At 50.7% G+C, this 21,331-nt stretch overlaps 1 protein-coding gene across 1 annotated transcript; it reads right to left on the bottom strand.

Moving 5' to 3' along the window:
* Positions 1-438: 438 nt before the first annotated feature.
* On the bottom strand, positions 439-21,191 carry LOC134009725 (phosphofurin acidic cluster sorting protein 1-like). Its single transcript, XM_062449352.1, has 9 exons — positions 20,678-21,191; positions 6,062-6,149; positions 5,094-5,183; positions 4,479-4,604; positions 3,295-3,439; positions 2,943-3,034; positions 2,344-2,421; positions 1,380-1,439; positions 439-618 (listed from the first exon to the last, which is right to left on the bottom strand). The coding sequence occupies exons 1-9, from the start codon at positions 20,830-20,832 to the stop codon at positions 454-456; spliced, it is 999 nt and encodes a 332-aa protein (XP_062305336.1). The 5' UTR covers positions 20,833-21,191; the 3' UTR covers positions 439-453.
* Between the last annotated feature and the right edge of the window lie 140 nt (positions 21,192-21,331).

Raw genomic sequence — 21,331 nt, 5'->3', positions numbered from 1 at the left:
CTCCCTGACCACCCTCTCCGGTCAGAAATGTGTGTGTGTAGGATTGTGTGTGTGTAGGATCATGTGTGTGTGTGTGTGTGTATGATCACGTGTGTGTGTGTGTAGGATCATATGTGTGTGTGTGTGTGTGTGTGTGTATGTGTGTGTGTAGGATCATGTGTGTGTGTGTGTGTGTATGATCACGTGTGTGTGTGTGTGTGTAGGATCGTGTGTGTGTGTGTGTGTGTGTGTGTGTGTAGGATCGTGTGTGTGCGTGTGTGTGTGTGTGTAGGATTATATATATGCGTGCGTGCGTGCGTGCGTGTGTGCGTGCGTGTGTAGGATCGTGTGTGTGCGTGTGTGTGTGTAGGATTATATATATGCGTGCGTGCGTGCGTGTGTGTGTGCGTGCGTGTGTAGGATCGTGTGTGTGCGTGTGTGTGTGTGTAGGATTATATATATGCGTGCGTGCTCCTACCTGAGCTTGGGCTTGGGCGTGCTCCGGATGCTGTCATTCTCCTCCATCTCCGGGCCGCTGTCGCTGGGGTTGTACATCTCCAGGCTGTCGTACAGCTCGTCCAGGTCCTCCTCCACCTCCTGGATCTGCTCCCTGGAGACGTGCTCCAGCCCGAAGCCCACCTGCACACACACACACACACACGCACGCACACACACACACACACGCAAAAGGATATAAGCATGCACACACACACACACACACACTCGGAAGGACACACACACACATACAAAAGGATATAAGCATGCACACACACACACACGGAAGGACACACACACACACATACACACACACACATGGAAGGACACAAACACACATACACACACATGGAAGGACACACAAAGTGCAGTCAGACCCTTTTTGTACCAGTGTTTCCCATCCCCAGAGAGACAGCTCTTCACCCCTGTGCACCGCGTACAGAATGTGAGATGAAGAGGAAACTACCGTTGCAAAACCCCCAGTGACACACCGAGAGGAGGGAGAGAGGGAGGGGGACTGAAAGAAAGGGAATGATACACTGTAGGTCTAAAAGAGAGAAAGAGAGAGAGAGGCAGAGACGAAGGGAGAATAGTGTAGAGAGAGAGATAGAGAGAGAGAGAGAGATAGAGAGAGAGAGAGAGAGAGAGAGAGAGACGAAGGGAGAATAGTGTAGAGAGAGAGATAGAGAGAGAGAGAGGCAGAGACGAAGGGAGAATAGTGTAGAGAGAGAGAGATAGATAGAGAGATAGAGAGATAGAGAGAGAGAGAGAGAGAGAGAGAGAGAGAGAGAGAGAGAGAGAGAGAGAGAGAGAGAGAGAGAGAGAGAGACTGAAGGAGAACAGTGTAGAGAGAGAGAGAGAGAAAGACACTGAAGGAGACTAGAGAGTCAGTGAAGGTGGCGTACCTCGTCAGAGACTTTAAACCTCTTGAGCAGCGCCACAAACTTCTGCTTGATGTTGGGTTGCTGTGGAGACGAGAGACAGATTGGCTGAGTCATGCTCCTCTGCGTTCCTACACCACGGAGGCTGCCTGTTGTTTTTGTTGCAAACAATGACGGCCATTTTCTTCCATTGTTGCCATCGACTGACCGTGTGCTAGTAGGGGCGGGGGGGTGGGGGTCGACTGTGTGTCGGCGGTTCCATAGGTGTTTAGACTGCCGAGTGCGTGTTTGAGTGTGTGCGCGTTTGAGTGAGTATGCGTGTGAATGTGTGTGTGCAGCTAGGTAAAGTGTGTTTGCCGTCCACAGGCGGTTTTGCAGGGGCTCTGTGGTGACACAGTCCCACAGGGACCTCCACAGGAGCTGCCCATTAATAAGACAGACTCCTGCTGTCACTGAGCCAAGCCACTGCTGACACACACACACACTTTCAACCTAGCTGTACACACACACACACACACAAACACTAAGTCTACGCACCCAACCAACATTGTGTTCAATTGAATAGAACACACACACACACACAATTTCCCAGATACACTGCCCTTGTGTCACCACAAATCGTGGATTTGCTGCAATTTCCAGAGTTGCTGACAAGAGAGTGTTTATCTGTGCTGCGGTTGAGAGTGTGTGTGTGTGTGTGTGTGTGTGTGTGTGTGTGTGTGTGTGTGTGTTGTGCTTTGGTAAATTGCCTGAATGTTTTCCTCCTGGGAAATTGGCTTAAATTACAGACATCAAGGATGAGAGAGAGAAATGGAGTGGGAGAGGATAAGAAAAGATTGAAAGAGAGAGAGGAGAGAGAAAGAAAAAAAGAGGGCAGGGAGGAGGGGAGGAGAAGGAGAGGCGGAGGGAGGGAGGGAGAGACAGAGGGAGGGAGAGACAGAGAGGAAGGGAGGGAGGGACAGAGAGGGAGGGTGAAGGGGTCTCTCACCCTGGTGATGGAGGCACTGGACTGAAGCTTCCTTCGAGGCTTTTTCTTCCTCACCTCATCTTCCTCATCATCCAGATACTGAGAGAGAGGAAGAGAGAGAGACAGAGAGAGAGACAGAGAGAGAGAGACAGAGAGACAGAGAGACAGAGAGACAGAGAGAGAGAGAGAGAGAGAGAGAGAGAGAGAGAGAGAGAGAGAGAGAGAGAGAGAGAAGGAAGAACAACGGAGAATTGGAGGGGAAGGGAAACAAAGAGGGAGAAACAGCGAGAGAGGAAAAAGAGAAAACGAGTTGGAGAGAGACGAGGACAGAAAGGGAGAGAAAAGCGAAAAGCAATCAGCCCTCCTGAACAACATGTGTAAACACACACACACACACACAAAGTCTTTCAGACTCCACCAACCAAGACTTTTTCCCCTCTCCATCATTTCACATCTCACTGCTTATTGTACCCCCCCCCCCCCTTTCCTCCAATCCTTTCACCCGTCCACAGAGCAGGCTCTTATCTCTCCAGGCTGCTCTGCCAGTCGCTTTCTCTCCTCTCCTCGGGGCACAAGCATTCTCCCAGAGGAGACATGGCCAGACACACACACACACACACCTGTCCGTGAATGGGGTCGTCGCTACCCTCTTGTTCTGACGAGTAGCTCTCCTCCTCCTCTTCGGAATAGTTATCAATGTCTGGAGAACGATCTGCATGAGAGAGAGGGGGGGGAGGAGAGAGAAGGGGGGGGGGGGGGAGAGAGGGGGAGGAAAGACAGAGAGGGAGGAGAGAGAGAGAAAGAGGGAGCGATAGGGGAAGGGGGGGGGGGGGGAGAAAGAGGTCGAGAAACAGGAGAAAGAAACGAAAGATTCCACGATTAGTTTTCTCTGACACCAGTTCGGGTTAGTGCAGCGTGAGAGTCTGGTCTCCACAAGGAGACCCTGGTGTGCGGGACGCCCCGGGCCCCTACCAGACATCTTGACCTTGGGGCCCTCGTGGTCGATGGGCTGGCTGGAGAGGGAGTAGACCCGGACCTCGGCCACGGGCACAGGGGCGTCCTTCAGCTGGCTGTGGAGCCCCAAAACCTGGGCCCCCTCACTGGGGTGCTGCATCACCTGGAGGGGGGAATCAAATCTAAATGTATTTGTATAGCCCTTTTTACACGCAAGCATGTCACAGAGGGCTTCACATACGCCCATAGAACTGGCCCTCAACCAACCTAAACCCTCAAGTTTAGGTTGGTTGGCTCTCCTCAAGAGAAAGAGAGGGAGAACCAGACAGAGAGAAAGAGACAAAGACAGAGAGAAAGAGGGGGAGATGAAATGGGTAGTTCATAGCTCTTCTCTCCATCTCGTCTTAGACAGAGCAGCAGCAGAAGCATCACCATCAGGCTCCTGTCTTTCATGCTCCCCCTCCCCCTCCCCCCCTCTCTCCCTCTCTCCCTCTCTCTCTCTCTCTCCCTCTCTCTCTCTCTCTCTCTCTCTCTCTCTCTCTCTCTCTCTCTGAAGTCTGCACACACTCAGCATACACTAATGAAGTCTGCACAGGTTCTTCCAGCGACACACGCACACCGAACACACACACGATACACCACCCTCTCTCTCTCGCTTAGCGAGATAACAAAGTGTACTCAGCCTAAAACAGACACAGTCTTGTAAAAAGCTCCAGTCACAATGCTAATGCTGGCTCTTGTATCTGACTTCACTGACAGAGCGCTCTGGGCGAAGTGTTGCCGTGGCTTTGACGAGCAGTCGTTCTGACAGGGTACGGGGCGACCTCATGAAACACTGGCCAGACAAATGTCAAACTAAAGTTTCCTAAGGTGGAGGAGTTCTGGAATGGTAGCCTATAGGCTTATAGTGTTATGGTCAGCACTGAAATATAAGGTAGTATGAGAGTTGATTGAAGGCTACATGTTTATGCTACAGGCATATTGTAGTTGATGTAGTTGTGTAGAGGTCATGTGATGGTGTGGAGGTCATGTGGAGGTCATGTGATGGCCATGTGATGGTGTGGAGGTCATGTGATGGTGTGGAAGTCATGTGATGGTGTGGAGGTCATGTGATGGTGTGGAGGTCATGTGATGGTCTGGAGGTCATGTGGAGGTCATGTGATGGTGTGGAGGTCATGTGATGGTCATGTGATGGTGTGTACCTCAGCCATGTTGATGAGGCCCAGGGCCAGGGTCTTGTACCCCAGGATGGTGCGGTTCTTGTAGCGCTTCCGACGCTGCAGCATGATCTGGAGCTTGTTGGCATCTCTCTTCAGGAAGTGAGGGTACTGCACACACACACACACACACACACACACAAAGTTGAAAATCGACCTTCTAAATGAGTAATGGAAAGAGAACCACTGACCTTCATTCACTCTCCTTGGATACTTACTCCGATCTAATTGGACCGTTACATAACTACTTCCTGCTCGTCAACCTATCGGTGACCTCCTAGTGCAGCAGCTCGTATTTGATAACCCCTATACAGCCAACCTTAATGGAGCTCAGCGTCCACAAAGGGCTTCGAACCAAGACCCATTAGAAATCCACAGGCGTGAAATGAAGCATACTCGTGGCTAATAGCCTATTAAGTACCCAGGTTTCAGCCTGGCATGGTCACATGCTCGGCCCTGTCCTAGCATCGCACATGGAATGCTACTCACAGATCGTGGTAGGATGAGGCCATACTTTATCAATCCCCAAGGGTAAACTGGTTTGTGGACGACAGCTGTGTGTGCGCGTGTGTGTGTGTGTGTGTGTGCGTGTGGGCTGACCTGCAGGGAGAAGGTAAGCTGTAGGTCTGTCTCTGTGAGGCCTGCAGAGGACAGCAGGATCTCATTGGAGCGCAGGATTCGCTTGGAACCCTGAGAGAGAGATAGAGAGGGAGAGAGAGATAGAGGGGGAGAGCGAGAGCGAGAGAGAGAGAGAGAGAGAGAGGGGTAAGAGAAAGAAAGGGGATGGAGGGCAGGACAGAAGGAGACGGAGAGGGAGAGAGGGAGATAAGAAGGAAGAGGAGATGAAGAGATTGTTAGGAGGAGATTATCGTTGACGTGTCACGGCCATCTCCCGCCGTGTCAAAACAATGAGGCGTCATCAACTTCCTATGAAGCCGAAGGCGGGAGGGAGGACAGGGGGAGGCGGGATGAGGGGCAGGAGGGAGAGTGCAGGCGGAAGGGAGGACAGAAGTACATTGTTGAAGAAATTGCTTGTCAAGAGACCTTTCACCAAAAACGACGTACAGGAGGAGAACATGGAGGAGAGATGAGGAAGGAAGAGGAGGACAGACAGACAGACACACACAGACAGACAGATGAGACAGACAGACACACACAGACAGACAGATGAGACAGACAGACAGACAGACACACACAGACAGAGCAGGGAAACACAAAGAAGGAACAGGACCGACGAAAGGCATGGAAGCAGTTGGATATGGACGAGGTTTCACGTAGTATTGGGTGCTTGAAGACCAGTACAAATGGGAATTATGACCTGACCCTGTGGTAACCACTGTACAGGAGAGAGAGAGGTAGCAAGAGGTAGAGAGAGAGAGGTAGCAAGAGGTAGAGAGAGAGAGAGAGAGAGAGAGAGAGAGAGAGGCAGAGAGAGAGAGAGAGAGAGAGAGAGAGAGAGAGAGAGAGAGAGAGAGAGAGAGAGAGAGAGAGAGAGGAGAGAGAGAGGTAGAGAGAGAGAAGTAGAGAGAGAGGTAGAGAGGTAGAGAGAGAGAGAGAGAAGACAGTACCTGCAGTTTGACAGCTATGACCACAGACGTCAGATCTTTATCCAGCTCCTTCAGCATGATCAGCTTCTTGAGGGTCAGGTTAAAGAGCCTGCAGGAAGAAAAAAAAGAGAGAGAGAAAAAACGATTTGAAAACCAAGTGATGTCAAGTAACGACAACATTGAATCTGAGTCAGAGAGAATCCACACAAGCCTCCATTCAACACCCCCTCATCCTGCAGGACACAGGGTCAGAGTCCTCAATTATTTATCCTCTGGACCTTCAGAGAGACATTCAGCTAAAATAGGCTAGAGAGGGGAGGGTGAAAAGGGAGCGAGAGAGAGAGCGAGAGAGAGAGAGCGAGAGAGAGGGAGAGCGGCATGCAGGCCCAAAAAAATTGTGGAAGACAAGAAAGAAATGCAAGAAAATAGAAAGAGAGAGAACCATAAAGAGAGAGAAATAGAAAGAGTGAGAGAGTCCGACGCCAGCCCTGACCATTCTCCCAGAGGAGACTCACCAGTCCCGTACTCCACCAGCACTCTGCACAGCTGGGTCCACTTCCTGGACCCTACTGAACTAATGGCCGTCAGTCAGGACAGGACAGTAATGACCGCCGTAAACTAGCTGCTAGGACAGGCCTCCGGTCAAACAGGCCAATGCCTGGGCCGCATTCCAACACTGCCCCCACCCCCCCCACACCGTCCTCCTTACACTTCACCCCCCCCCACCTCCCAGACACTTAGCGAGCTTCTGAAACAGCATTTATCCACGGATTAGCCTGGCTGTTGTAGATCTTGACCTCATGGCTTCCATCTAGTGAGTCGGTCCGGATGGGGGTTGTGGGATGGGGGGGAGGAGATAAGAGAGATTAGGAGAGAGAGAGTGGGTATTGTAATGGAGGTAGACCACAGCCGAGGTCTGTGAGGCGCCCGTGGTGGTCCGAGGAATATTCCGGAAGAGGGGCGTAAATCTAGAAAGGAGAGGCGCGCTCGTGAACGTTTCCGATGACGCCGGGGCCGTGAACCATGACGAGCAGAAATAACCTGTTTCAGTGGCGGAGGAGGGTTGTAAAAACATCAGTGAGATAATAACCACTGATTCATCTCAGCGCTCAGTCGTATGAACTCACAAAGCAGAGAACGAACCCTTTTCAACTGGATTAGCTCCAGAACAGGAGGGCTTGGGATGGAGGTTGTTATCTCAACTAGCGTGTCTATTAGCTAACATTAGGGTAGTGGAGAGAAGGAGGAGGGGAAACTAATCTGGTTTGAAAAGGAGTAATCAAGTTTGAAGGTCTGGCACTGTCTAATTTGGGCTGGCCGGGTCTAACCTGCTCTGGTCTGGTCTTGTGTAATACGACCTGCTGTGGTCTAATATTTATATTTACATTTAGTCATTTAGCAGAGGCTCTTATCCAGAGCGACTCACAGTAAGAACAGGGACATTCCCTCCGAGGCAAGTAGGGTGACGTGTTTTGCCCAAGGACACAACTTCATTTTGCACAGCCGGGAATTGAACCGGCAACCTTGTTTCCCGCTTGGCCATCTGACCCCCCTAATACAGCCTGGTCTGGCCCTCGTGCAGTAGGGCTTTGAAGGCGTCTCCTGCAGTGAGTGTGTGTGTCAGTGTTTATACGTCAGAGTGTGTGTCTGTGAGGCAGAGCAACGGCCTATTGTTCTGTACACATCGTCCATCTCTGTCACCATCTGCAGGTGGTGCTCCTCTCCCTCTCTCCCTCTTTCTCCCTCCCTCCACCTCTCACCGTCTACATATCTTCCATCTCTACCCTCTCTCTCTCTCTCTCTCCCTCCCTCCCTCCCTCCCAACAGACTCCTCTCCCGAATCCCTCCCAGAACGCCAAGGTCAGGCTGGCCTCGTACACACACACACACACATTTGTTATCGAGTGGCAGGTTTGGCACTAAGTAGGCCACACCGTGTGTGTGTGTGTGTGTGTGTGTGTGTCAGATGACTGTGTGTGTATGAAAATAGACTTATTCACCACCAATCAGCACAAACATCACCTCTCATCCCCGAGCTTAATAACACTGTTTTCTGTGCTGTGATTGGCTGCTGGGCTTGTTTGTGGGGCTTGTTAGTCTGTTTGTTTGCGTACGGACATAGAGAGATAGTGAGACTTTTATTTGGCAAACTAAAGCACACACACACACCCTTCTCAACAAAGCACAAAGCACTGTACACATCATCACCTGTTTAGTATTCTCCAGCATAAGTCTCCTGTCTGGGTACATAGAAATGATCCTCAGGAGAGTGAGAGCTGGGCTTGGCTGCCATACAATACAGCAGTCATTATTTCTCCTTGATGACAGACTAGGGGATGTAAAGGATACGGCTAAGATATGCATCAGGGTTGGAGTGTTGAATGCCCGAAGCCCAGAGGGTTTATGGGTGTTGGGAGTTCCTGTGTCTTTAAGAGGCAGGTGTGTGTTCCCCTGGCAACAGTGTCGTGGGACTGTGCGGGATCTTGCTGTGTCACACAGGGAACCATGTCCAACATGCACACATGAACGCGCACACACACACTTTCTCCACCTGCCCTTCAACAGTCCTACCCACTCTCCTCTCAGTCCAAATCCTGATTTTTCTTCTCCCTCTCCCTCTCCCGCTCCCTCTACCCCTCCCTCTCCCTCTCTACCCCTCCCTCTCTCCTAGGTAATGGTGATCAATGCCATGGCTGTGCCCTGACAGGAAGACTGAGTGTGAGTCTTCCTTTAACACCGTACCTATCTCCTGTGCCTCATTATCATTCCATTACAGGGATTAGCTCATATCCAAGTCTTACACAACCACCTTTTCACACACAGACACACACACACACAAGTTTTATTAGACTGGAAGCAGGGGACAGATCTCCTGCAGGACTCACCCTCACACACACACCCCTCACACACACACCCCTCACACACACACCCCTCACACACACACACACACACACCCCTCACACACACACACACACACACACCCCTCACACACACACCCCTCACACACACACCCCTCACACACACACACACACACACACCCCTCACACACACACCCCTCACACACAAACACACACACACACACCCCTCACACACACACACACACACCCCTCACACACACACACACACACACACCCCTCACACACACCCCTCACACACACACACACACCCCCCTCTCACACACACACACACACACAGAGAGCATGCCCGTGGAGCCAGGCTAGCCAGCCTTATTGATGGTCTGTCCACAGCCACTTGCAGCCCACCATAAGCTTCTCAGGGTCTCGGCTTCAAAAAGGCAGTGGCACAGTGTGAAGGATTTATTCCATCGCTGCCCCCTTCCCTGCACCCTGCCCCGCTCAAATCCTTCACACATGCTTGGACACACACACACACCTAATAAGGCTCGTCCAATTACAGAAAACACTATAGTGCACCCACTGAGAGCAGGATCTTTTCGCTCTGTTGACCACCCAACAATAGGCTGTGATGATGATGTAATGATCCAGGGCTGTATAAACAACACCTGTAATCACTTCTATCTTCAAGTATCTACGTTTTTCAACAATTCTTTGCTGTTACAAATCATTCCACCCGCCCCCCCTCCTATCGCTAGCTTGATTCTGCACCTTTCTTTAGGCCAACTGACAAGTCTTTAAATAGATCAGAGAAGTGCCAGAGAGAGGGAGAGAGAGACAGAAAGAGAGACCGGGAAAGGCAGAGAGAAAGAGGCTATAAAGATGTCAATGTGTCCTGAAGTGTTCTTCGGCTTCACGCGTTTCTGGACGACAGACAATCCAGGACTCTTCTGTAAAAACCCAACGTAACGTGTGTGTGTGTGTGTGTTACCTGTGTGCTGAGCCTTTCTCTGTGGCTGTATGTGTGTGTTAACAGTGTGCTGTGGTGTGTGTGTATCATCTGTGTGTGTGTGTGTTAACTGAAGGGTAAAGGCGACGGACAGGGCACTCCATATGAGCTGGCAGCGCCCGTGCCAGTGGAGTGACATCACCAAACGCAGCCTCAAAGCCCGGGGAAGTGTGTGTGTGTGTGTGTTGTAACTGAGGAAGGAGCAGAGTGAGTCACAAAGCTCTTTAAATCTGCTATCTGTCTCATTTCTCTGTCTTCTGACTGGCTGAGTTCTGCCAGGCTTAGCCAATGGGCTGCAAGCAGGTTTGGGGCTCAAGGGGGGGAGTGGGGAATAAAGTCAAAGACAAGCGGTTGACTGGGATGCCAATCCAGGCAGAGAGAGGAGTGATTGTGCATTTATTGTCCATGTTCGTGTGTGTGTGTGTGTGTAGCCCCAGGGATTCAGCAATATTACCGTAGAAACGGTATCATGCCGGCCTTGCTTGTTTCCTCTGACCCAAACAGACAAAGCCGGCATGATGCCAGCCCATGTGTGAGTTGAGATACCATGCTGCCGTTCCGGAGTCAAGAGGCAGCACGTTGGCGTATGGTGTGTCGCCCCGCCATGCCAGCTCTCCTTTAACACACAGCTCCGCTGCCAGCTTAATGCCAGGACAACAAAGATCCTTCATATTCGTACCTTTTATACAGAACTGCTGCGAGGCGGCATGAAAGGACAACAATGCCGCCTTGAACAGGCTGCGTGAAAGCGGCTTGTGTGTGTGTGTGTATAGGTTGTGCCTTGCTAACCTGTTGTATGTGATTAGACTGCATCCCACAACAGCAGAGAGCCAGACAGACTCATCAAAGCGACCATTATCAACACACACACACACGTCCAGACAGTCTAGCAGAAAGACAGGCAGAGCCGGCACACTGGGATCTCATCCATGTTGGTTCAACACCTGCGTTGCCAAAGACGGCACACACACACACTCACAATGACATAACTGATAATGAAGACTGATAACATATGCCGTCTCTGTCCACAGACTGCTAGAAGATGAATGAAGACACACACACACATTCCTTACACTCCACATGGTTGCAAGTAAATACAAACACACACCCATAACAATATATGTAGAGCATGACCACACTAACGTGGCAATAGGGAAGCAAGCTGGACCAGTCTCACACAGAGCTGATTTACATTTACATTTATTCATTTAGCAGACGCTTTTATCCAAAGCGACTTCCAAGAGAGAGCTTTACAAAGTGCATAGGTCACTGATCATAACAACGAGATAGCCACAAAACATTGCGAGTAGACAAAACACGAAGCACACATTGTGAACAACCAAAATAAGTGCCAAAGGGAAGAACCATAAGAGCATGTAGTTAAACAAGTTACAATTAAGTGCAAGTGTACCTGTGGAAAAAAAGCAAGCAACAATAATTGCAGGATTGCAGGATGGGATAATCAGTATGCATGGCTGCTTGACTGAACCCAGACAGAGACAGACACAGACATACAGAGAGAGAGACAGAGAGAGAGAGAGAGACAGAGAGAGAGAGAGACAGAGAGAGAGAGACAGAGAGAGACAGAGAGAGAGAGACAGAGAGAGACAGAGGAGGGGAAAGAGACAGACAAGAAAGATAAAGTAAGAGAGGGAGAGCGAGAGAAGTGACAGACAGAGAGACAAAGAGAGACAGAGAGAGGGGACAGACAGAGAGACAAAGAGAGAGAGATAGAAGGGACAGACAGAGAGACAAAGAGAGAGAGAGATAGAAGGGACAGACAGAGAGAGAGAGCCATTGGACACTAATCTAGCTGCTTTTGATACAGTCTGTATCGATCAAAGCTGATTGTCATTAGCTGGTACAGGGAAGCACTCAATACTGCCTGTCTGTCTGTCTAATACCCATTTACCTGCTTTACACCCCAGTCAGTGTGTAGTATGGTAAGGACTAGTCTTCTCGCTGCGCTAACTGTGTGTTTTCATATCTAACTAAAGCTAGCCAGTGAAATGAGGGAGGTTTTCTGTAACGTTCTGAGGTTCTGGAAGGTTCCTCCAGGGGAGATTAGGTACTAAATGAAGTGGACATGGAGTCTGTCAGCCTGTCTCCCTCTCCTTTCTTCATGGTGTGTGTACGTGACAGACTTCATTTATACTGTGGTTCTGTTAGGTGTGTGTGTCTGTATGTGTATACTGGTTGTATCCCTGTGTGTGTGTGTGTGTGTGTGCCTAATCTCTGAATGTCTTCTATGGATTTCTTTGTCTCCTAGCTTTCCCAATTTCTTTTTATTTTTTATCTCCCTCGGCAACAGGCTAGAGGCCACTGACTGCCAACAAAAAGGACTCTCTCTCTCTCTCTCTCTCTCTCTCTCTCTCTCTCTCTCTCTCTCTCTCTCTCTCTCTCTCTCTCTCTCTCTCATCCCTCCCTACCTCCCTCCCTCTCTCATCCCTCCCTCTCTCTCTCCTCCTTTACTTTCCCTCTCTCATCCCTCTCTCATCCCTCTCTCATCCCTCCCTACCTCCCTCCCTCTCTCTCTCATCCCTCCCTCTCTCATCCCTCCCTCTCTCATCCCTCCCTCCCCCCTCTCTCATCCCTCCCTCTCTCATCCCTCCCTACCTCCCTCTCTCTCTCATCCCTCCCTACCTCCCTCCCTCTCTAATCCCTCCCTCTCTCATCCCTCCCTCTCTCATCCCTCCCTCTCTCATCCCTCCCTACCTCCCTCCCTACCTCCCTCTCTCTCTCATCCCTCCCTCCCTCCCTCCACATCTCATCTCTCGGCTTTTTCATCTCTCCACTCACGTTCCCCAATTCCCTCCTCCGCTATCCGTCTCGTTTTAAAACCTCATCCTCTTCCCTCTCTCATTTCCCTCCCCCTTTCTCTCCTCCTCCCCCTCAATGTGTTTCTGCTCTGCTCCCTCTCCCCTCCCCCCCCTCCCTCCCTCCCTCCCTCCCCCCTCCCTCTCCTTGGCTCAGTCTGTGATGCAGTGTCAGGGTTCTCCACCTCTCCTCTCTCCTTCCCGTCCCACTCACGCCCCTCTCTCTGCCCGTTTGCCATGCAGTGTTGGGCCTCTCTCGCCCACGTGTGTGTGTGTGTGTGTATGGATAGAGAAATAGAGAGGAGAGAGAGTACAGGGAGAGAGGGAGGGAGAGAATGAGTGGGAGAGAGAGTGGGTGAGTGAGTATGGCCATAAGTAGGTTACCCATAACACGTGGCTCCCTGATGGTAGGTGTGCTGTGAAGGGCTTGTACACACTCGTAGCGTATGGATGTGTGTGTGTGTGTGTGTGTTCTGACTAATAGCTCAACTGAGGGCAAAGCAGAAGCGAACAATTCCGCTACCCAGAGCAGCACCTGAACACACACACACACACTCATAACAGTCAACAAGATTAGAAAAGCGGGGTAACAGAGAAAAAGAGAAAAGACTGTAAAGAGAGGGTGGTGAAAGAGAGAGAGAGAGAGTGCTACAGTCATGTGTGGCCAGTGTTACTTGGTCTGTGTATGTGTGTGTGTCCTTTGGTAGGCCTACAGTACATCTCACATCATCTGGAAAGAGAGACTGGGATCCAATCCCTGTGTTGGTAATCAGGAAAGGTTGTATTTCAAAACATCAATCACACCCGTCAACCAGAGTGCCTTGGGGCGCCTTTGTAACTTGTTGGAATAGGAAGTGTTCACAGAACTGGCAACCAGTGCTTAGATAAGATCAACTCAATCCAGGCAACAGGAAGGCGATAAGAGCGGAGGGATGGCATGGCTCCGCTAGGTGAAACTGCCCGCAGCAGAGCCGCAATGGAGCCAGTTACAACGACTTTGTGCTGCTAGCAATGGCAGCAGATGAAGCTGCCCACGGCACAGCCAGAATGGCGTTTGTGCGTGTGAGGTGCAGTGGCAGGTGGGATTGCTACGGCAGTCATTAAAGAGCCTCTGGTAGCCCAGCTGATGAAAGTATTCCCGCGGAACCGGCACGGAGCCAGTCGCAGTATCAACAAGGAGAACAGCAGTTAGAGCTTGTGCAACTGCACACTGCAGAGTTGGAGTGGTGTCTGAATCGAGAACTTTGATGGGAAAAGACAGCAGCAACAGGAAGGAGCCAGAGGCAGTGATGGCGGACAAGAGCCAGACAAAACTACCATCCAGCCAGTCACTCAGCCAGTCTGAACAAAACAATCAGCTAGAAACCCAGTCAAACCCAGCAAGCAGGGCAGTCGGTAAGAACAACCATCCATCCAGGCAGCCAGTCAGGCCCTCTTGGTGTTGGCAAGGCTGGAAGATGGCTGCTTACTCTTGTGGAACACAGAGATCTACAGGAGAGGAGGAGAAGAGAAGGCACTCTCTCGCTCTCTCTCTCCTCACCCTGTCCTTCATTCACACTTCAGAACGGTGTCATCAACACCCTTTTCTTCTCTCCTTTCCCCTTCCTCCTCCTCCCATCCCTGATCATCCTCCCCTCTCCACCCCACCTCCTTCACCTTGTCCTCTCCCTCTCATATTCTCTCCTCCCCACCACCCTTACCCCTTCGCTCCTCTCCACCCCCCCTTCTCTCCTCCTCCTCCCCCCCTACCCCTCTCCTCCTCCTCCTCCTCCCCCCCTACCCCTCTCCTCCTCCTCCTCCTCCTCCCCCCCTACCCCTCTCCTCTCCTCCTCCTCCCCCCCTACCCCTCTCCTCCTCCTCCCCCCCTACCCCTCTCCTCCTCCTCCCCTCCTCCTCCCTCTCCTCCCCTGTGGATGCCCAGTCTGTTGCAGGCGGCGGGGCGTTGGATGACATGGGCTGCCTCTTACCCTGCAGCAAGATCACCCAACTAGAACACACACACACACACCATATGTTGTCAGTGATGCACAGGAATATATCAAGTGTTATGAGACGTCGACATTTAATGGATCATTGTTCAGTAAGAGCGTGTGCACATTTGACTAAAAAACGATCTTGAAAAGCTTTTGAAGCTCAAGGTCTCCTCTCCAACGTAATAAACTAAAACTAGCCTTCACACACACACGACTGGATGTCTGTACTGATAGAGCAACACACACACACTGCCAGAGTTGACAAACTAAAACACACCCACGCCAACACAGAGAAGAGGAGGGGACATTTTTGTTCTCTCACACACACACTGACACTGACACACACAGGTCATGTAGCTGAACTGCTGTCTCCGTAGATGTGTTAAAACAGGCTGATTCACCAGTGGCACCCTTGTTCAATCTCTCCCTCAACCTCTCCCTCCCTCCCTCTCTCCTTCTCCCTCCCTCCCTCCCTCCTCATACCTTTCTCGCTCTACTTCCTCTCGCCACAAGCAAGGACACGCCACCGTCCCCCTGCCTTCCCAAGGAGGGCATGGGCTAGCTCCCCCCACCGCGCCCTACCTCACAGGGAAACACACACACCTACTGACGCGCTCTCTCACTCGCACGCAGCGTGCCCAAACACCCACACGCTGACACACGCTCTCACTTCCACTTCCTGTATATCCATCGGCGGAATTGCAGGTCATACAACCAGACGGCTCAACTCAGAAAGAGCTTGTGTTTATACTTGCAGTAGTTCCCCAGCCCTGGTCTCCCCTCTCACACACACACACACACACTGCCAGCAGCTGTAGCATATTGATAAGAGAGATATGGTGGGGGGGCTTGTTCAGTATGCATGCCATGTTGTGAGCTAGGTGAGGATTTGTGTCTGAGGCAGGGAGTGCCAGGCTGGGGCAGACGTGCAGTTAGTGAGATCTAACTACAGGAGCTAATCACCACACACACAGAATTAGAGAGACACACACACTTGGCCCTTCATTAACTCGACTAGGGATTAATCCAGTAGAACTCTCGACTGTGATGATGATGATGATGATGAAGGCCACTGACTGCTCAGCGGTTAGGGAATCGGGCTAGTAATCTAAAGGTTGCCAGTTCGATTCCCGGCCGTGCCAAATGACCTTGTGTCCTTGGGAAATGCTCTTCACCCTACTTGCCTCGGGGAGAATGTCCCTGTACTTACTGTAAGTCGCTCTGGATAAGAGCGTCTGCTAAATGAATAAATGTAAATGATGATGATGGAACAGGGTAGCACTTAACACTGACTGGCTGGCTGGACAGTTGGCTGGCTGGCTGGATAGATAGTTGGCTGGCTGGCTAGTTGGCTAACTGATTCTGGTTGACTAATTGACTGGTCATCTGAATGAAAGGCAGTTTAGCAGGTTTACCATCTTCCTAAGAGCCTTCCTTCCTGCCTGTTTAACAACATATCTTACTACCCGTCTGATCAGCTAGACTACCTCATAACTTAAACAGCCGAAAAACAATTTCCTGATAACAAGCAGCCAATCAAATCACTCTGTCTACACGGTCATAAACCAATTAACAAGTGTCGAAGTCTGCCAGTTTAACAGGACGTTGCGGATGGACTGCATGTGTCGTTCTTCCTTCTCTGTGTCAAGGTCACAGGGTGTGTGTGTGTGTGTGTGTATGTGAAGGCATACTAGGGGAAATCATGAGTAAGATGAGAATAATAGGTTATAGAGTGAACCCAAACACACACAATGTAAATGCCTCTATGTCCATGTGTTGACAGAGAGAAGCCAGTGTGACCCACTGGACTGACTGATTGTATTCCTACATGTAACTATATAGCACAGTATCACTCACAGTATCACACAAGATGAGAGGACATCTTATGTCAGAGGCGGGGGCTGCAGACTCGGGGGTGAGTGTGTGTGGGTGTGTGTGTGTGTGTGTGAGAGTGTGTGTGTGTTTGTACGTGGAGGAAAGACAGAGACCAGTGGTGGCCTGCTGCCAGAGGGGAGGATAGGATTCCATAGCAGTGAGATCGCTTTCAGGAGAAAGGAGCCAGCAACACACACATATATACACACACACACACACCAACCCAAGGGGAACAGTAGCATTAAAATCAACAGTCATCACTTCGCTTCAGTAAAGCATCAGATGGATCTTGCTCTTCTTTATAGACACCGCCAGAGGCATGGACACACACACACCCACAGAGACACCCACACACACACACACCCACAGACACACACACCCACAGACACACACACACAGAGAGTGAGCTGTGTGTACATGTCCACCCTCCTGCCAGGCCAGGGGAAACTGAAGACCTCCCAGGCCATTCATCTGAGCAGAACAGTGAGCACAGCAGAGCTCTCTTATCTACACTACTCAGACTGTGTGTGTGTGTGTGTGTGTGTGTGTGTGTGCGTGCGTGTGTCTCTGTGTGTGTGTGTGCGCGCGCGCGCGTGTGTGTGTGTGTCTCTGTGTGTGTGTGTCTCTGTGGGTGTCTCTGTGTGTGTGTGTGCGCGTGTGTGTGTCTCTCTGTGTGTGTGTGTGTGTGTGCGCGTGTGTGTGTCTCTGTGTGTGTGTGTGCGTGTGTGTGTCTCTCTGTGTGTGTGTGTGCGCGTGCCTGCGTGTGTGTGTGTGTGTGTGTGTGCGTGTGCGCCTTGTACACTTTACCTCACTGAGTTTGTGTACCATATATAAGCAGATACTTTACATGCATGTAGGGTTTTATGGTAGAGATCTGAATAATCTAACCCCTTTCTCATTGGACACTCAGGCATTCTTCTGAGACAGTCATTGATTTGCACCATGAGGACTATAGCAGTGGTCTTCAACACGTCTGATTCAATGGGTCGTTAGCAAGCTCTGAAGAAGCCTGATAACGACCATTCATTTGAATCAGGCATGTTGGAGCATGGAAACCTCTAGAACACACAGGACACTGGGCCCTGAGGACCAGGGTTGAAGACCACTGAATAGACTTTTATGAGGAGGCTTGCCTGAGAAGGTCCAGGGGTGCAGCTCCGCAAGGAAGCCCACCTGAGAAGGTCCAGGGGTGCAGCTCCGCAAGGAGGCCTGTCTTAAGGAGGCTTGTCTTAAGAATGCTAGAGAGGCAGGCAACTCAGCGAGGGGGCCCTCGGTTACGAATGCTGTGTGGAATCCCAACCATCCTTCCTGTAAACATTCTGCCGTCAACACTCCGTGCGACATTAAAGCTAAGCGTTTCATAATTGGAATGGCTAATACCATACATCTAGGATTGTATGAGTCAGGGTGCTAATCTCCTAAATAGCAGACCTGGTTGGTTGGCTAGCTGGACGGCTGGTTGTCGACTCCCTGTATGAGTCTTAGCTTAGATTTGCTGACTAGCTCTCTGTTTCTGAGGCTGGTTGTCGCTAGCTGGCTGTATGTCTTCATTCCTGGCTCTCTGTTTGGTAGGCCGGCAAGATTCTTCCCTGGCTCTTTGTGTTGCTGGCTGGCTGTTGTTAGCAGTCTGTCTGGCTGGTTTCCTAGCTGCTTGTCATTGGGATTAGTTGGCAGGAGGGAAAATGATCATCTCGCCCCCTGGGGTGTGATCTAAGCCGAGCCAACGTGAAGGGCTGCCAGTGAGACGGACCAGAGCCAAGACTCAGAATCAGACTCTAACTATACTAAAAGGTACATAGACTAGGAGGGGATGATGCTGCATGAGCCAGGAGAGACGAAAGCCGTCCTCTCTTACGGGCTGGTCCTGGGCCAGCGCAATACCTCAACACGGTGGTCATGAGAACTATGTAAAAACTGTGTGAGAACGGTTGTAATAACTGACCTCAGGTCTGACTTTAAAAGAAGAAGTCGTTCAGATGCCGGACAAGGAAGTGGTGGGTGATGCTGTATTGGTTTATTATGTGGTTTTTCAAATAGGAGAAATCATGTAGTTTTCACACTTTCTCTAACCTTTTTGACTGATAGTTGCACGAGCTTCTTCCATTGCGCCGTGATGTGACCATTGGCGGAAACCTCAACAGCTGGCGAGTCATAAAGGTTGGGTTTCTAAGAAGAGCTGTTATTGTGAAGGAGCACCACAGGGGATCCTTGTACCCAGCGGTGCCAAACAAACCACACACACAATGCATTGTGGGTAAAGAGGAAGCAGGGGTTACAGAGACCGAATCCAGACTGTGGGGAAATTCTGTTTGGTTTTTCACTTCTTGCAACACCCAGCACGAGACATCGCGTCGGAAAGACCGGGGCACACCAAGTTATTATTCTACCGTTCGACGAGTGCACCCTCTTTCACACGAGAGACGCCATCTTTCTGTTTACCGCACCTGTCTGAAGCTGAACATCATTCCACCCAGGCACCCAGCTTGTGAACAGCTCCTTTTGTTGTGACGGTTTTCACATTCCGTGGTGTGATCCAACCTGCCTGTGGTTTGTTACTTGTGACGAAACCGATAAAGGGCTGGGGCACGCAGGCAAAGACCTTCCTCCTCCTCCTCCTCCTCCTCCTCTAAGCTCAGCTCCTCTGCAGCCCGATCGAAGGCCGCAACCATTGAGCCGTGACCAACCCGTCGATACGTGTTTGGCAAGGTCTCATTCCCCACCCTGCCCATACCTGTGTGGGGCCAAGCCCTGGGGGGGGGAGGGGGGCGGGGGGGGAACACACCCAGGGGAGAGGAATCCAAGGCCTCACGCGGAGAGGTGTGGAGGTGAGGGACGGCTTCAGGAGGAGCCAGGCCAGGGCGCCAGGCTTTCACTGCACACCTCGACCCACCTTGAATAAGCCCACGGACGCGAGGGGAATACTGACCCGTTCAAGACCTTCCCTGAACCGGTGAAGCTCTAAAGCTCTCTTAAAAACGAGTGTTAAGACGCGGGGCTAAGCCGGGGAGGATGACGATGCTTCGGCCAAGGTTGTCTGTTCCACTGGCCTGACTGCCATGACAACCACCACCGTCACTAGAGAATGACTGGGCCATTGTGTGGTCGCAAATCCGTTTGCATCCTGCATACTAACTATAGTGGCACACTAGCTTGTGACATGCCAGCTGTTTGTACTAACTAGTGGCACACCGGCTTGTGACATGCCAGCTGTTTGTACTAACTAGTGGCACACCGGCTTGTGACATGCCAGCTGTTTGTACTAACTAGTGGCATATTTGCTTGAGACATACCAGCGGGTCAAACTAACTAGTAGCATACAAACTGGAGAGACACCAGCTCTTACTAACTAGTAGCACACTAGCCTGCGACATCCCAGCATGTCATACTATCTACCTTGTGTGTATCTACCACGTGTAGCTCAGCAGGATACTGTTACAGACCTCAGGTATGGTGGAACTGTGTGCTACCATAATTCCCAAAACAGACTCTGGCCGTTCCTTTTTTGTGGACGGAGCACGTGAGCTCCTATGAACACACATAAACACGCATGCAAATGACTGACCTACACACAGGCTATATCCAGATGGCAAGAAAGGGAAACACGGCATTATGTTGAAGAAATACTTACAAAAGTGTCCAATTATGCACCTCTACATACCCTCAACACCTAGATCACTAATCCACCATACGGTTATTGCCAACTGGTAAAGGTTACAATTCTGATCATCATTTAGGAAACTAAGCAGCTGTTTAAGATACCTGTTCATGAGATGGGTGGTTCAAGGGTGACAGGCTACGTTGCAAGACATTACAGACAATATGTTTCAACATCTGCGTGCAGCATGCTACGTGCCATCGTCGTCGAAGAGAACAATAAAGCCTACTGCTGTTAGAACTGAGACGCTTAGTGTCGCCAAAAAAATTAAACATACAAGTTTAGAGACTGTCCCTCGCCTATTTTAATACGCATTTCGGTTTCCAGAACCATTAACCTGTCATGTTAAGATATAAACAAACATGGCTAATTTGTGTAAACATACGCTCATACCGACACAGAGCAGCCGGTGGCCTCGTAAGACCAACGGTCTCTCTGTCGAAGGAGCTCTTACCTCGGTACGCAGCTTGGCGAGGAGCGATCCACTTCCCAGGTAGCGTAAAGGTTCATGTGCACCGGGCGGTTCGAGCTGATCGTGACCGGTTTGGAGGGCTGCATGTGCGGGGAGGGAACACCTCCAGTCCGCTGGAGCCCCCCGCGCTCCGACATCCTGGAGGTCTGGGTTGCTAGAAAAACGGTTCAAACGCAAAGCGGTGTGAGTAGTCTAGTACTACTCTCTCCTATGTTCAACTGCAACTGACTGTAGCTTGAGAACCTACACGCCGTAATTGCGTACACTGTTCTGTTTGGGTGCGCAATCGAAAGTGAACCCGTTTCATTGAGTCTGTACAATAAGTAGTAGCATATTCTCTCGATAGTGCACTGATGGTCTAACAATATTTCCGTCAATGTCCTTTATTTCTGATTGAACTGAACGGATCCCCTTTCTGCCTCAACTTGGATCGTGGATGTTTATCAGTGCAGGAAGCGGAAATTTCTCTTCTCTACCAAGTCGTAGCCTACAATGCTTGAGCAAAAGAGCTACGCCTCTTGTTAAAGACGTACACTTCGATTCCTTTGCAGGAGGCTGAGAGAGAGAGAGAGAGAGAGAGAGAGAGAGAGAGAGAGAGAGAGAGAGAGAGAGAGAGAGAGAGAGAGAGAGAGAGAG

The sequence above is a fragment of the Osmerus eperlanus genome, chromosome 23, assembly GCF_963692335.1.
Source record: "Osmerus eperlanus chromosome 23, fOsmEpe2.1, whole genome shotgun sequence".
NCBI classification, from domain to species: domain Eukaryota; kingdom Metazoa; phylum Chordata; class Actinopteri; order Osmeriformes; family Osmeridae; genus Osmerus; species Osmerus eperlanus.
Note: the sequence above shows the minus strand (reverse complement) of the source record. Positions and strands in the feature narration are given on the sequence as shown.